Genomic DNA, 17,683 nt, shown 5'->3' on the forward strand with positions numbered 1-17,683 from the left:
GCTTGTCTTCAGACCCAGAGGCCATGCTATGAGAAGCACAAGTCACATGGAGAAGGCACACGCTCCCAACTGAGCCGGTCCTTCCGCCTTCCCAGCCCAGGCACCAAACATGTGAAGGGTGACCAAGTGGATTCCAGCCCCAGCCACCGGAGTCTTCCCAATGGAAGCACCAGATATCACAGGGCAGGAATGAGCCATCCCTACTGGATTTCTGACCCACAGACTCCATGAGCCTCAGATGTTTGCTGGTTTGTGACGCCCGCCCCCGAGTTTGGGGTGATTTATTACAAAGCAATAGTAGCCAGACTAAGGAGAAATAAGAGGTTTGGAAGGAACAGGCTCCTACAGTAGCCACATGTGGGCCACTGGACTTGGCTCCAGTAGGAGAGACTGGAGGAGGAGCACCTAATGGGACAGGCCTGAGGGGCACTGTGTCTCTCAGTTCCCTTTGAACTCTGTGATGGGCAAGACGAACTTGATCCTGAGGCAAAGTGCTGCTTTATAGAGCCTTTTGCTAGCAGCAAGAATATTAAGGCACGCATTCCGCTGTCCCTCCCCTTCTCTGTCCCACTTTCTCAATAGGAGCAAAATGCTCAAATTAAAATTTGATTCAAACACCAGGGGTGTGCTGGATGTGTTTGGTCTCGCCCAACAATTCTAAATTTTTTCCCAAAAGGGCTTCTGAGAATTATGGGGTCATAGCCCAAAACACAGCCCCCTGCAAGCAAGAAACCTCTTTGGCCATTTTTATCTTAAAAACTAGCATTCCAGAGGTGCCTGGGTGGCTCAGTCAGTTGAGCGTCCGACTTCAGCTCAGGTCATGATCTCACTGTTTGTGGGTTCGAGCCCCGTGTCGGGCTCTGTGCTGACAGCTCGGAGCCCGGAGCCTGCTTCGGATTCTGTGTCTCCCTCTCTCTCTGCCCCTCCCCCACTTGTTCTTTCTCTCTCTCTCCCTCAAAATAAATAAACATTAAAAAAACTAAAAAAAAAATCTTTGTAAACCCTAGCATTCCACACCATAACATACCAGCTTTTGTTTGAATATTAATCCATCTAAGATCACTGGCCAAGAGGTGAAATGGACGTTGGCATGAACGTGTGCCGTGTTTATCCTATGATGTCGATGCGTTCTGGCCCGTTGCTACATCCCCTGTACAAGGACCAGAAAGACAGGCAAACACACTCCTTATGCCCAAAGCCCTTCCAAAGAAATCAAATTCCTAGGGGCTAATTGGCTTACTGAGTATGGAGTGCCTTTAGAGGATGCTTATTAATATCAATGTTGATCATCGATTTGTGGCATGTTTTATTAGAAGAACCACACAGAAAACAAATGGGTCCTTGGTGAAAGGAGGATTTTGGAATCTCCGGGCGGGTGAAAGACGGATCAAAACTTCTTAGCTACGATCATTTGTTATATTTTCTGAGCAGTCCAGAATGGACACTTGGTGCATCTAGAATTTTTTTGCTTCATGAAGACTGCGCTCTTGACCCCTTGCTCTCTCACTTCCTAAGGGACGCTAGTCCACTAATTATCACCTTCAAGCCCTTCTCCTCTGTTGTCACCATCCCCTCCATTCCAGTGTCCCCTGTCCTCAGAGGCCCTTCCATTAGGCAAATTGGTACGATAATTCTAGAGAGCGATTTGGCAAATCCAGCGAAAGAAAAAGCATGTATACTTTCTGACCCAGAAATTTCACTTCTAGAAAATTTATATTTAGATATACTTGCACTAGTTCATAAGGATAAATATACAAAGATGCTCACTGCAGCACTGCTGGTGGGAGCAAAAATAGAGCAGCCTCAACAGCCATCAACAGGGCACTAAGTTAAATAAATCACAGTACAATAGAAAACCATGTTGGTAATAAATTGTTAAGTGAAAAAAACACTTGCGGGGCGATGTGACTACTAATAACAACAAATTGTGCATATTTGGATGGATAAGTGTTTATTTATTCTATCCACATTATACAGCTGCAGGGGGGTGCCATTCACGTCGGGTACTTGTTTTGGAAGTGAATGTTGTACCCTGGAGCTGTACCACTACGTGTGTGTGTGTGTGTGTGTGTGTGTGTGTGTGTGACATGCTCTTAGGCATGCCCTGTGCATGAATTTATCTAACACATAAGCTCTATGGTATTAATCCATCTCTTCCATGAGCCTCTAAACCACACGAGGAAAAGATTATTCACCTTATCCCCAGCACTCAGCACAGAGCCTGGCACACCAATTTAGGGTGTTTGAATGAGTATTGGTGTGAGCATTCACTGGGCCTAGGGTGTATCAGTTACTTATCATTTGCATTGATCTGAGAACCAGGCATGTCCTAAGGAGAGGAAATCAACATTTAGTATGTGATTTCTAGGCTCTTACACAAACACAACACACACGCCCAGTGTTCCAGGCTCGAACTGTGTTTGGAAAAGCTGAATTAAACAAAGATAAACCGCTTGCTTTGCTGTAGAGCATCTCTGAGATTTTCATAGGCATTGATATTCTCCAAGAGGTAGATAGATCATGGATTATCATCTGAATTTTGCTGACCGTGAAGCACTTTTAGAGGAATATTTATTTACACTGATGTTCAGAGGCTCCTCAATTTGTAACGTGTTGCGCTAGAAGAATCATCACAAGTAAACAGAAGCAAGTAAACCCCGGATAAAAGAGGACTCCCAAGGTAGGGTCGGACAATCTCCTGGAGAATGAGAGTCATTCTAAGTCTCTTAGCTAAGATCATCTGAAATCCCAACTGGGCGGCTGGGACTGGAGGGAAGGGAAGGGAAAAGAAGTGGCCAGCACAACGAGGGAGAGAAAAGCATGATTGCTGCTGTGGCGATGTGGCAGCAGAAACCTCCCTCCCCCCCCCCACCCCAACAGGGGCTTCTGGGGACCTGGCAAGGCTATCAGTGAACATCCCAGAGAGAAGGGAATTGGGGTCAGCAGATTTATGGGTTCTTTTTGGGAAGTTCCTGATTTAGTAGGCACAGCCCATCAACCATAGAGTTTGTAAACTCACCCAATAGATTTTGATGGGCTAAATTTTGAACTGGCTCATATCTTGGCATTGCCCCTTCTACCTAACACTCTCCTTTCTTCCAGCCAGCATATGATCAGTGGACTGACAGGGACAGAGGCCAGATCACAGTGAGGGAGGGGTGAGAAGTAAAAGAAATGTAGAGCATTAGAACAAGAGTAGGAAATGTTTTCAAGAAGTTTGAGCAAAATGATAACATATCAGCTTTTTTTTAAAAGATAAGTGACATGAGAACGAATATTTATGATTGGGGGAAGAAGAAAGAGATTGAAGAATAATAAAGGAGGTCAAGTTGATGGAAGAAGGTGAGAGAGAGAGTGCCGGAAATGAATGCCCACACACATGTGGCAGGTGGTCCTTGGACAGGTAGAGGGACCCCCTCTTTCACCATGATGGGAAGGGAGGAGAAAAAATGAACCGGAATGCAGAAAAGGTGACAGGAGGATGGGTAGAAAGTTGAAGACGTTTTTTCTTGGGGCCTTTGTTGTATTTGTGAAGGAGGAAGTGACATGGTTTTTAGAAGAGTGAACAGGGGTTGAAACAGTCATGGTGAAGAATGTGAGGGGACCTGACCACTAGAAGAATCTAGGCCACATGGAGGACCCACTGGGGTTGAAGGTTGTCAGTGTGTGAGGTTGCCTACCCATGCCCCGTATCCATAAAGGATTTTCTTTCACAGTGTTTCCACATCTTGAAGTGGGAACAGCAATGGTAAACTACTGTAGAGTGGGTTGTCAAAGAGAGGAGCGCTCTGCGTGAGCTCTCAGAGGTGGAGTGTTCTAGAAGGTGATAAGATGATGGCTCAGGCCACAGGAGTGAAGATGGAGAGGGAAGAAAGTCACTGGAGTTGAAGTTGAGGAAATAGGAGGTGAAAATTTTGGCTGGCCATCCACAGGTTGTCTTACTTTCCTCAGAACAGATACAAGACTTAACAAGCCGCTAATGTACTCAAGAAGTGTGGTGATGATCAGAAGGAAAGCAGATGATGGTAACTAGGAGAGACTGGAGGCGAGATTTTTACACAGCTCTTAAGGGTTTGTGATATGAAGGTCTCCCAATAGCCTGTTCGGGTGAAACATGTCACTGTTCCTCTCAGGGGTCCTGGAGGACCTCCCCATTCTCCCAAGTGTGTGTGTGTATGTGCACACACACACACACACACACACCCCTTGCTCCAACAAGAATGGATCCTCTTCTCTGTTTTAAGTACTAACATTCCCCATAAGACATTTTAGAAAGGTTTTTGTGAGCAAAAAAGCTGAATATCACTGATGAGGCCCAACCCTTCCTAACCCAACAATGAGCCCAAGACCATCTAGTGAGTTGATGGAGGTTCCCACCGCTGAATCCCACTACGGTAGCGTATGTGTGCACTCTCCCCTAAGATGCCCCCATGGCTACTGCTCATTGATGAGGCACCCTTGTTAGGGCTGATGAGTTGAGTGCTGTTGAGGTCCGGCAGAGCCTGGAACCCAGGGGAGGGAGGAACAGTGGCCATAGTGGGGCCATGAAATTCCTGGACACCTTGGGACAGGGTGGAAAGGATGAAGAAGAGAAATGAGGATGGGCAGACTGGGGGAGGGCAGATTCTGGTCGATTCCAGCCCAGCTAGGGAGGCCAGCTTAGTAAGCAGGCAATAAAGGTTGAGTTCCTTCTGCCTCTCCTATGCAGGACCTTAAATCATGGAGGAGTTTATGGGTCTTGTTTATGTAGAGACTCTTTTTATAAGCTATTCAGAACAGGGGTGGGAGGGAGACATAGGGAGAGAAAACTTCCCTTTGAATTTCCATTGCTTTCAGAATCAGCAATTTAATGAGTCATGCATTCTGAATCCTTGCTTTGTCTACACGTTTTCATTTCAAAATACTAAAAACACTTTGTTTGGAACATGGACTATTTTTAGGTCATATATCAAGAGTCCACATCCATTTCTCCCCATATTAGAAAAACTTCCTTCAGATTGGGTTGGGGCAGCACCAAAGCAGTAGGGCTGTTTACTTAGCTGTAGTTTGTGGAAGCCACCTGGGCATCTCTCTGTTTCCTGGGGGCTCCTTCCAGCTGGCCATCTGGGCCTACTGAAGATCCATGGGTCAGCTCTAGAACTGGCCCAAAGACCCCAGATCCCATAGTCTGGATAAAAGGGGAAAAACATCCCCTCAGACCTCCAGGCTGAGGAATCAGCACCTTGGCAGGCTAGAGGCAAGTCAGGTCTTCATGCTGACTCAAAGAAGTGAAGGAGGTCCCCATGGATAGGTCATCTCCTTCAGGTACATCAAGAGAAAGCCTACCCACACTTAAGCAAAGACAGGAATAGATTCTTCTGCAGGATTCTTCTGTAAATCTCAGGAGGTGATCTGGGAGGAAGGCTGGAGGTACCAAAGGTACCCTACTTCTCCAGTCCCTGCCCTCTGCATAGGGTCTCTCTCCACCCTGCACTTAAAGAGTGCCCCCAGCCAGTTTTATCTACCTCACTGTTTTTGTTCCATCAGTGATAATTCTCTCGTCTGGGGACCACTTTCTTTTAAACCCTCCAGCTTAGAGCATTAATTGCAAGTACCTTTCCAGCACTTAAAGGACAGCCAGCCAACTTCAAGAATGGGTTACAAAATCCAATATCTCAAGGAAGTAGGGTGATGAGGTACCCACTTCTCTGGCCATTGCCTTCCTCTCCCATCTGTGTATTTATAGTGGAAGAAACCATGCCCATGGCCTCTGACACTCTTTCCCTGGACCCTGTTGATTTGATCTCGAATGGACAACAATGAGCCTATTCCCAGGGAATTTGAAATTGAAACCATGCTGATTCTCGGCTGAGGCTAGTTGCCAAATTGGCAGCTATCTGACATGGAGAATTTTCACGTGGACAGAGAAACTGAGGAGATATAGATAGGCAGAGAGAAGTAGTTTTCTTGGGTTTTCTGTGTCCCCCTAGGCCCTCATTCCAGCCACCTCCTAAGCCTTGGATTCCACGAGGCAACCCCCATGTCCCTAACCCCTGCCTAAAGTCTTCCAAATATATTTCCCTTTCCATCTAGGAGAGCTCTACCTGACTTCTGTTACTTGCAGCCAAAATGGTACCAGGAAGGGGGAGAATGACCTGGGGCAGGAAGATGGGACACATCGAGGAGAGGCCTCCCTACTTTGTAATTTTGCCTACTCTGCCCGCACCAGGCATAATCACGTGGGCCACCACACAGCCTGCTTCAGGGGCTGAGGAGGCCTCTGATGCTCTGTAGGCTAGCCCTAACATTGTCCCCTCTGAAGGAGTTTCCAACCAAGGAACAAAGGACCGGGACACAATGTGCTCCGCGAGACAACGTTGCTGGGGACTGTTGTGAGGACATGCTTCCGGTGGGCCGCGTTCCTGTCCCCTCCATGCCCGACCCTTGTGTTGAGACCCAGACCATCAAACCCCCCTCCCTCGGCCCCACCTCATCCTTCTTTTTAGCCATCTTGCTCTGTCTACTGCACAAGGAAATCTTTGAGAAATGTGTGAGTGTGTCCCCAAGGAAGGAGTAAGTAAATATGGGTTTGTGGTGATGTGAATGCATGATAGGAATAATCCAGGAGTCGTAGAGACCCTCGGCGTGGGGCCCACAAAGAATTAATGCCAACCCCCCAGGAGAAGCCGATGGTGTGGGAGAAGTGGATTCTTTCCACCTGGGCCACTGCTGCCCTTGGAGACGGGCGAAACTAATCCGTCCAATTCATGCCCATCACAGCTCTGGCCCCAAATCCTAAATCCCAAAGCCACAGGAGCAAATGAGGAAATATTTTTTATTGTGGGAATATGTTGAGCAAAATGGTCCTTCTGACTTCTTTGCTGCTTCCTGTACGATATCGTCATGGCCAGTAGGGTAGATGACTATCCTTTCCACATTTGCCATTTGCCACAACCCCCACAGGACATGCAGAAGAGTTTCTCTGCCTCAGTCCTGACCTCCCTCCCTCAACATGTCCCCTACTTTCCCAGGGCAAGCACCCAGGATTCGATCACTTATCCTAGGCTGAGGAAAGGCCGACCAGGAAATTCACCCTTGGAATGGACCATTCTTCCTCTTGGGGCTCCTCTCCTAGAAGCGGTGAGCTGGAACGGGGAGGCCCAGCCCAGGTCCATCCTCCCACCCTAGCCAACCCTCCTGATCAGAGACTTGCTCCAAGCCTGCCCTTCAGCACACCACGCCCTTGGCCACGGGTCTCATCAGCCCCCAGCTTTGATTTCCCGAACAGTAAGTTGTGTTGGAGAAGATTCTGGATTGAACCTGCAGTCTCGTCCCCAGCCCCTGGGAGAAATCACTAAAAAGCAGGAGCTGTGGTCACCAGATATATTCCCACTTCCTTTTTCCCTCCTGCAGCCCAAACCATAAACTCACGGCCCCCACCATAAACACTTTCGGTCCCTCCTGGCAACCGGTGGCAGAGACGGCTGGAGGGCCCATTCCCAGTAGCCCGAGGGAGACCATTCCAGAACATATCCGATTCTATGACTCACCGCAGACCAACTCCTCGATCACGTAGATCAAAATTTCCCTCTGTACAAAAAACCTCCCGGAGGTGAAATTCCTCTTGAGTTTTTACAGCCTTGAACGTCTCCAAGGGCAAGAAAGAGAGCAGGACTGAACCCCTGCGGCTCGGGGAGCACAAAACCCCTCCCCCTCAACCGACCTCCTCACCTGTAAGAGGGGAGAGGCAGGCAGGCCAGTGGTTACAATGTAAGTTTCGGATTCAGAGAGATTTGGGCAGGAATCCTGGGTTTCCCTTTGCCTGGGCCATCTGGAGAAAGCTGTCGAATATCTTACTTTTCTCCCGTAAAAATGGGATGAATGACACATCCTCCGGGGTTATTGTGACGATTCATTGCCAAGACTGGGAGACTGCGAGATTATCTTTGCCAAGCTCCTGCTCCCATGCCGCCACGGGGTACGCACTCTATAAATGATATCTGTCCTTCCTAACAAGCACCCCCTAACCTAATCAGCTCCTGACAGGGTCAGTTTGCAAACCCATCCTCTTGCTCTGTCCACACGTCTCAGATACAGCCGGTGGAAACCTGTCAGGCTCAAGATGTGCGGTAAAACCTCTGTACCCAGCTGGGACGCGCATCCTCTCAGGACCCCTCCCAGGCGTCCTGTCCTCGCCCCCACCCACAGGACACTCAGACGCTCGGCAGCAAAGGCTCCCAGCCCCCGCCCCCGCACCACCCCCTACCTGAGGGCTGAAAACAATCAAGTCCTGAGCAAACACTCGAGAAAGCGCTTTCTCCGGGGGGTTTGGGGGGAGAAGACTTGCCAAGTGGGGAAGTCGGGGGCCTGGCTCCTCGGCGGCTCCTCTCCCCCTCCGGGGGCTCCTCTGCCCCCCTTTTCCTCATTCTCAGGCTTCCCCTCTCCAGGTTGCTCGGGCAGCCGCATCGGAGGTCCAGGGCGATGTTCTCAGGGAGATTTGCGAGCACATCAAGGGAACGTCAGCGGAGACACACGGTCTGCAAGAAGTTGACAGAAACTTACTGCCCGCACGGTGCTGCTCGGTTATTTACTCAACGTCGGTTGCCTAAATTATTTACACCCTCCCTTCCGTGTTTAAACAGGACAATGCACCACCCGCACAATCCTGGCACTAAGAAGTATAATTACAGTTGTGACAGATGTTTAGTTATTAATAAGGCCTCAATGTCACCAGAGGGTATTACACAACAAACCAATAATGTGCCTTTGGAAGCAACCTTTGGAATATTTACAGGTACTTTTCCGCTCGCACTCCCGGGGGCTCTGCTGTAGTATTCTGCTACAGCGGCCAACATGATTGCAACTTGCAAGAAAGCCCGGCGCCTTGCCAGCATAATTTGTTGCCTGGCTGTTGACATCAGCAGAGCCACGGAATCAAAGTGGGGGCCAGAGTTAGAAATAGCCGTCTTCGGGAGGGGACTCTTGCCAAGCCTCCCGGCTTGTGACGCTGCTGGCGATCCCAGGGCAATGTCGTCCTGTCTTCTGTAGACAAACCTAACAGCGTCCAAGACTAGTTTCCTTCACCAGCTTCCATCAGGCTTGTTTCCCACGTGTACTGAGCGGCTGGATTCCCTTTACGTCACCATCTCTCCTTTTCTCTCCCACACCTGGTTAACCCCTTCCCGTCCTTTGTGACGGGGCTCAGGTTAAGACCCCCCTCGTCTGGGCCCACTTCTGCTGTTGCCCACAGTCTCCGCCCCTCTTTCCCAGCAGCACTGCGTTCAGCAAAGCTCCAGGCAGGGAGTAATTCACATGCACACCGTGTCATGGGGGCCCGGGGAGTGGGGGGGGGGGGGGGGGGGGGGGAAGACAACCTTAAAATAATTGGTTGTGCAATAAACGCTTATTGAACTAACACTTGATCAATATTGGTTCTCTTTGGTTCCATACTGAAGTTAAAAGGAAAGGAAAATAAAACAGAGTCTCAAGACGTGCGAAGCACAGAGAGTTCAGCTGGAAGGATCTTGGTGGTGAAACAAAACGAGCCCTGGTCACCCTACACCGAGTCCTTGTCTGAGAGAGCTGGCCCCGGGGGGGTGTCTGCACATTGCAGCTGGCAGTGGCCTCTCCCGGCAACAGGCAAATGGGTCTCCAGCCCTCACTCTGGGTCCCTGCCCATCACCTCCTGGGAAAAGGCTCCCAGCTCTACTTCTAGCCTTCTCGTTCTGATGAGAGGTCTATTTCTATGTCTGGGAAGCATTCCCCCCTGCAGAAGTCAGCTCATAGGTGATAGGCTCAGAAAATGCCTTTAGGAAACACAAAGGCTTGGGGCGCCTGGGTGGCTCAGTCGGGTAAGTATCTAACTTTGACTCAGGTTATGATCTCACGATTCGTGAGTTTGAGCCCCGCATTGGGCTCTGTGCTGACAGCTCAGAGCCTGGAGCCTGCTTCGGATTCTGTCTCTCTGTCTCCCTCTCTCTTTTTCTCTTTCTCTGTCCCTCCCCCACTCACACTTTGCCTCTCTCTCTCAAAAATAAATAAACATTAGAAAAATTTTAGGAAACCTAAAGCCTTGAAGAGGTGTGTGCGCATGCTATCAGTGTTGTAAACTCTGGTTGTGACGGAATGCGTGGTAGGCACTGAATGTCAGCCCCATCCCAGCCCAAATGAGACAGGCTCAGCCATAGGTAAGACACATCCATGCAAGCCTACTTATCTCCAGCGTTGCACACACACACACACACACACATGCTCACAGACAGGTCTTCAAACATTCACAGCCTATGTGTGATCTCACACTCACATCCAGCCCCTGCCCTTGGACACACAGCCACACAGCTGCACACACTGTCCCCATCAACACGAGCACCCACAGGAACCCTCACACATGTAGGCATACAATCCATACCCGCACGCACTATGGCACCTGCTGACCCACACGTGCTGCGCACACATCTGTACTCTTGTCATCATCTCTAGTTACCACGTTAAGTTAAAAAGGAAAAACAAATGTCCTGTGTCATTATGGTAGAAATACAAAACAAAACAAAACAAAACAGTGTCATTTTATTTTCAGATAGGCTTTTAGTTGCCATGACAGGCTTCGCACCATGAAAGTTGTGATTGGTGGCAAACACAGATTTCAAAAGAGAGTAATTAGCTCGCCATATACAAGAACTTCCGAATATGCTGAGTCCCCTCCCTCATCCGTCCCCTCCACGCAGAGTGGACACCAGGGCAGGGGCACCCCCCCCCCCCAGTGCTAGCCTGGCCGCCAAGGCAGCACTAGGACCTGCCAAGAGCTCTCAGCGAAGGATGTCCAAGCTGATGGTCACAAGGGCATTAGAACCCAATCCACTTAATTACTTGGAACTTGCTCCTGGCTCAACAGGAGCAAGGCCCTTGGGGTGCAGCTTCCCCATAAGGAACAATTACACCTGCTCAGCTGGCCTCTGCTGCCCTTCACTGCAGCACTCGTGATGTGTCAGAGAAACACAAAGCTGGGGGCTGGTCTCTTGGCCAAAAGGGCACTTGGCTCTTCCAGCTGGAAACTATCTCCCCAGAATGCTCCTCCCCAGGTCAAGGCTGGCCTGTCACACAATGGGGGATACCAAAGGAGCCCTCCATAGGCTGGGGCTGACGGGCCAGGGTCAACTAAGTCGGCATCTGGATAGAAGATGGACGTGCATCCTGCCATTTCTCTAGGGGCTTCTCGAAGACAAGAGCCATGGTGCACACACCTGCCAAGTCCCTGGTGGCCCTTATGCACCTTGAGACCCATAGTAAATACCTGCTGAACATAACTCTTTGTCCCCAGATTAACTGCTTATCTCTTTTCCTCATGAGAATCCTAAGGGCAATTAACTTCTAGAATTTCTCCTTCATGCCCCTTTGCCACTTGTCTTTATTACCATCTGAAAGGTCAGCCAGGAGCTGGTTTCTGAGCCCACGTTTTGAAGTTAGAGCTTTGGGCTAATTCCTGGACCCACAGTGGTGTCCTTCCTCTTCAGCTTCTCATTTCAACAAATGACCCAATCACTTCCTTTTACATCTAGGATGTTCCTTGAGCACTGCCCATCCACTGTGAGGCACTCAGGGCCACTCAAGGTGTCCCATCTACTCCATCTCTCTTACCATCGCATAATATGCAGAGACTGGGGGTGGTGAGGAGTTTGAGAACACGGATAATTGAATCAGGCCATGCAGGTCACATCCTGACTTTGCCGGTTATGGGCTGTGTGACTTTGGAGAAGTAACTTAACTCCTCTGTGCTTCAGTTCCCCCATCTGCAAAATGGGTCTCATGATAATGGCACCTACTTTTTAGGATTATTGTAAAGCGCTTGGCACAGAGTAAGTGCTACGTATGCTAGATATCATTATTAATTCCTTTCTTTTGCACCTAACAGGCTGAACACCCACTCTGTTCAGATGGGTGTTGGGCTGAACCTATAGGAGGATAGGGACAGACACAGCCCCGAAGAACCCAGAATCAAGATGGGAACACAGACACAAAGCATAGACCAAAGAAGGGCCTGCTCTTGCTTCTTCAGTTCAATGAGTCAGTTTGTCGTAAAGAGTATCCAAGAGGAGGGGTGCCTGGGTGGTTCCATCGGTGAGCGTCCGACGTCGGCTCAGGTCATGATCTCGCGGTCCATGAGTTCGAGCCCCGCGTCGGGCTCTGTGCTGACAGCCTGGAGCCTGCTTCGGATTCTGTGTCTACCTCTCTCTCTGCTCCTCCCCCACTCACACTCTGTCTCTCTCTCAAAAATAAATAAACATTAAAAAAAAAAAAAAGTATCCAAGAGGGGAGGTTCTAATTCTTGCCTTCAGGCCCACCATTTAAGAGCACAACGGATCCCAGTGCCTGCCTCTGCGGAGGGGAGAAGTAGGGATGCAGTCTCCATGAATCGGTCAACCTCATCATTCCAGCATCCATGTCTCTGAGCATCCCGTTGGGTACACGGGTCACCGGCAAACTCAGTCCTTGGTAGACTGTCGTCCCTTTTGGAGTGTCTGAAAATGCAATCACTGTGGGAGCGAGGTATGGCTGAAAATCTAATGTTTATGATTGGAGGGCACCAGCTTGCATTTTTTTGGCACAAACAATTCACAAATATGGGGTGGATGCACCCCCAAGTACTGCCCAGACTGATTATTCAGACTAAGACCCACTTCGAATGTTTGCCAAGAATGCTCCCCCCATTCTGACCACATTGGGTAGTCTTTTGTATCTTGTAGCCCCTGATACATTTTACAGTTGTTGATAGACACATTATAAGCACAACTGTATCCTCTGTAATGCTCAACAAGGGTTTTGCAGGTAGATCTTTTCTCTCAAAGTCCTCCGCCTGTGTGTCATCAGATTGATCCACAAATAAAATTTATTTTTGTTATAATGGAATGTAATTCTAATTAACACTTTGTTCATCACTTCTTTCACTTACTACTTTTTAGCATAGTTCAAGTTTATTTTTAGCATATTTCCCATACTGCACATTATTATTAATTATAGTCATCTTGCTGGACTTCAGGTCTCTAGAACATATTCATCTTGTAACTAAAATTTTGTAACCTCTGACCAACATCTCCCTTCCCCTCCCCCACCCTCCACCCCCTGGAAATCACCATTCTATTATCTGTTACTTCTTTTTTTAGATTCTGTATATAAGGGAGGTCATGCATTATTTGTCATTCTGTATCTGGCTTATTTTACTTAGCATAATGTCCTCCAATTTCATCCATGTTGCAGCAAATGGCAGGATTTCCTTCATTTTTTTTGACTGATTAATATTCCAATGTGTGTGTGATATATATATATGTATATGTATATATGTATATGTATATGTACATATATATATGTATATATGTATATGTATATATATCACACATACACATTGGAATATTAATCAGTCAAAAAATGAAGGAAATCCTGCCATTTGCTGCAACATGGATGAAATTGGAGGATTATGCTAAGTGAAATAAGCCAAATATGTGTATATCTGTATACACACACACACACACACACACACACACACACATATATACACCATACACACACATATATATCATATGGATTATATATATATGCATATATATATATATATTTAAGAACCTAAGTGCCCATCAATAGATAAATTGATGAAGAAAATGTGATCTATATGGGATCATTCATTCATTTTCTTCATTGATTTATCCATTGATGAACACTTAGGTTGTTTCCATACCTTGTCTACTGGGAATAATGCTGCACTCTACATGAGAGTACAGATATCTCTTTGATGGTGATTTTGTTTCCTTTGGATATGTCCCCAGAAGTGTAATTACTGGATCTCATGGAAACTCTATTTTTTTTTTAATTTTTTTTTTCAACGTTTATTTATTTTTGGGACAGAGAGAGACAGAGCATGAACGGGGGAGGGGCAGAGGGAGAGGGAGACCCAGAATCGGAAACAGGCTCCAGGCTCTGAGCCATCAGCCCAGAGCCTGACGCGGGGCTCGAACTCACGGACCGCGAGATCGTGACCTGGCTGAAGTCGGACACTTAACCGACTGCGCCACCCAGGCGCCCCTGGAAACTCTATTTTTAATTGAGGAAACTCCGCACTGTTTTCTACCGTGGTTGTACCAATTTACACGCTCACCAACAGCGCCCAAGTATTCCCTTCAACACAATTCTGTTTGGAAGTTACCTTTGGACAAAACGTTGAGCAGAATGAGTGGTATTTAGGGAGGTACAACTTGCTGAGAGCAAGAAGTCAGAGGTAGAGTGTGAGGTCCAGCCAGCCCCAAAGCTAAGTCTTGCATTTACTGGAACACGTGGGCACTGGAGCGCCTTCTATAGGATGCATGTTGTCAAAGAAGAAAACAGTCTGCTCAACGTGCTGATGAGCAACAAATTCTGACCATGGTGCTTTGTGCTTATTGTCTCTGAAGCTGTCCTCCTGCAGAGGACACTTCACTTACAATATTTTCATACCAAGGAATATTCAAAAGCTCAAATAACAGATAAAAACTAAACTGCTGGTTAGGAAATGTCCACTGAGTTTCTGAAAAATACAAAAGCACATGCTAAATGTTCCCTTAAATGTAACATAAAAGTGAAATTCACTTTCTCCCTGTTTCTACCCCAAGTCACTTAGATATATAATAATAACATGGATACCCAGACAAAGCCAAGATTCTAATCCATATCTAAAAACTGTAAGTAGTTCCTCAAAAGCACCTGCAACATAATTCTGCAATTGCTACTCTTCAGGAGTCCCAATGTCCCTTCATATCCTGGCTGAGAGTCACATAAGCAAGACATCCTAAATCCTGGTTCCTCAAAATGAAAACCAAGAAATATAAATGGCTCTGAGCAACTCAATCGAAAATTGAAAATTGCAACGCAGTAGGAAACTGGATACTTCCTTAATTAACATAAATACATATATATATACATCAGTTCAAGAGTCAGTATCCAGCCTCTTCCTTTTGAGAAAACCCCAGAGACTCAATTGCTAAAATCAAGATAAAGTCTCTATCCTCACTACTATTCACTGTATTGTTACTGTCTCTGTTACTATTCCCACTGCATCGTCGGCATTAACCAATATGATTAGACAAGCAATTAGGGGCATAAGATCAGAAAGGAAGAAACAAAATAAAACCAGCTCTCCTTCAATAATATAATTATATATCTAGAAACCCAAAAGAACCCATGAAAAACCTATTGTACATAATAAGAGAATCTAACAAACTTTCAGGATATAAGATTAACATATAGAACTTATTAGACTTCATATATAGAAACAATACTGAGAAGAAGTAACACACAAGCGGAGCCTGTTCACAACGGCAAAAATAAATAAATTAGAAGTGTTACATATTTAAAAGTTCTATCAAAAGGAAAAGTAAAGGAATTCCTAAAAGTAGAAAATAACCTAAAACGTGCAGACACAACTATATTTCAGGTCGATGCTTAACTTTGGAGAGAAGGATTTTTTTAATCCTTTAAAACTTAATATTTTGATTGCACATCCCAAGTGAGATAGAGCCTAGGGAAGAAATCATAAATAAATTAATGTTATTAGGAATCATGATTTTCTGTGGTGCAGAAAAGAGACATAGATATAAAATTTTAAAGTGAAATAAGAACCCGAAAATTTAATTTGCATAACAATATTAGTATGACTTCAGGATTTATTTTTGTCTTTCAAGCATATGCATGTCCCAGGGCGCCTGGGTGGCTCAGTCGGTTAAGCATCCGACTTAGGCTCAGGTTGTGACCTCAGGGGTTCAAGAGTTCAAGCCCCACATCGGGTTCTCCCCTGCCAGTGTGGAGCTTGTTTCAGACTGTCTCCCTCTCTCTGCCCGTCCCCCACTCTCCTTCCCTCCCTCTGTCTCTCTCTCTCAAAAATAAATAAGCATTAAAAAAAAAAAAAAAAGAACATGCATGTCCTGGCTCTGTCACTAAAAAGCCTTGACAGTTATAAAACCAGCAGCAATGAGCACCACTAGAACTCATACTGTGGTCTCTAAATACCATTTTCAGCCATAAGGACTCAGCTCCGTGAGAGGAAGCATAAAAGTCAGGCCTGGATACAGATAAGCTCCAATGACGTCATGTGATAGAGGAGGCCAACTTTAAGACAGGTCCAATGGCCAGATTCGGAATAATCCATTACTCTGAAAATGGATATGAATGTAACTGCTAGGGCACCAACTACTCACTATTTTTTTTAAAAGAAATGATAAATGAAAGGAAATAATCAAGCAATTTACCCTGCCTTTCTATATAGACTGTTGATGATAAGAAGTTCTTTAGAGAGGCATCACAAGTAAATTCAGAAGGAATGCTAAAATGAAAACAACCCCATTTTGCCACCTATCATGAAATAATAGATCTAGGTAATGATCATCAATGGCTATTAAAATCATAACGTGTAACATTGATAGGGAATTTGGCCGAGATGAATCAGGCTGATAGAACCTCAATCTTAACATCGACAAAGTGGGACAACCACATATTAAGCGCCTTCTGATGTGAGGCAATAGGAGGCACACAGCAAACCTAAACATGTTCTTTACGTAGGAATAGAATACGAATTGGGGCACCTGGGTGGCTCAGTTGAGCGTCCAACTTCAGCTCAAGCCATGATCTCATGGTTCATGAGTTTGAGTCCCATCTCGGGCTTTTTGCTGTCAGTGCAGAACCTGCTTCGAGTCCTCTGTCTCCCTCTCTCTCTGCCCCTCCCCTGCTCGTGATCTCTCTCCCTTTCTCTGTCTCTCTCTCTGTCTCTGTCTCTCTCAAAAATTAATAAACATAAAAAAGAATAGACTATGAATATAATCAAGCCCTCAGATATAAATACAGGGTCATAGAGCATAAAGAAATGTGTTAAATAACACGTGAGACTAGAGTAAAACAAAAACAGAATATGGCAAGTCCTACAGGACAAACTAGACGGTCTCTGTAACAAATAAATGGTATGGAAAGAAAAGGAGGGCAACTATTATGGATTAAAAGATACTTAAAAGAACTATCAATTAACTGTGATCCATGCATCTTATTTGGATCTTGATTTGAATAAACTACATAATTGAGGCAACAGGGAAAATCGAACATGGGGATGATATTGAACAATTACTGTTAATTCTGTTGAGAGTGATAATAGTATTTTAGTTCCATAAATAAAAAGCATCTGTAGGGGCGCCTGGGTGGCTCAGTCAGCTGAGTGTCCGGCTTCGGCTCGGGTCACGATCTCGCGGTCCGTGAGTTCGAGCCCCGCGTCGGGCTCTGTGCTGACGGCTCTGAGCCTGGAGCCTGTTTCAGATTCTGTGTCTCCCTCTCTCTCTCTCTGCCCCTCCCCCACTCATGCTCTGTCTCTCTGTCTCAGAAATAAATAAACATTTAAAAAGAAAGCATCTGTATATATTAGAAATACATGTTGAAGTATTTATGTGTGAAATTACACACCATACCAGGAAACATAAAACAAGATTAAAAGATACCCATCATTATCGGAGTTTGCGTTTCATACATCTAGTTCCATTACACTAGTCTCTATTTTTGTAATTTTTTGAAAAATTTGAAATTTTCCGTAGTAAGAAGTTTTTAAAATGGTTAGAAACAAGATGTGATAAGTATGGATCTTGACACCTTATCTTGTGTGTAAAGGGGACACAATATGCTCTGGACACATGGTCAGTTTTGCATTCAA

At 46.2% G+C, this 17,683-nt stretch overlaps 1 protein-coding gene across 1 annotated transcript in view; it reads right to left on the reverse strand.

The window, feature by feature from the left end:
• Positions 1-8,445, reverse strand: part of CALN1 (calneuron 1) — a 484,125-nt gene extending 475,680 nt beyond the window's left edge. Inside the window, exon 1 of the mRNA XM_047838694.1 lies at positions 8,323-8,445. Coding sequence (XP_047694650.1) covers positions 8,323-8,445 — 123 coding nt within the window. The remainder of the gene's footprint in view (positions 1-8,322) is intronic.
• Between the last annotated feature and the right edge of the window lie 9,238 nt (positions 8,446-17,683).

This window comes from Prionailurus viverrinus, chromosome E3 (genome assembly GCF_022837055.1).
Source record: "Prionailurus viverrinus isolate Anna chromosome E3, UM_Priviv_1.0, whole genome shotgun sequence".
Lineage (NCBI taxonomy): Eukaryota > Metazoa > Chordata > Mammalia > Carnivora > Felidae > Prionailurus > Prionailurus viverrinus.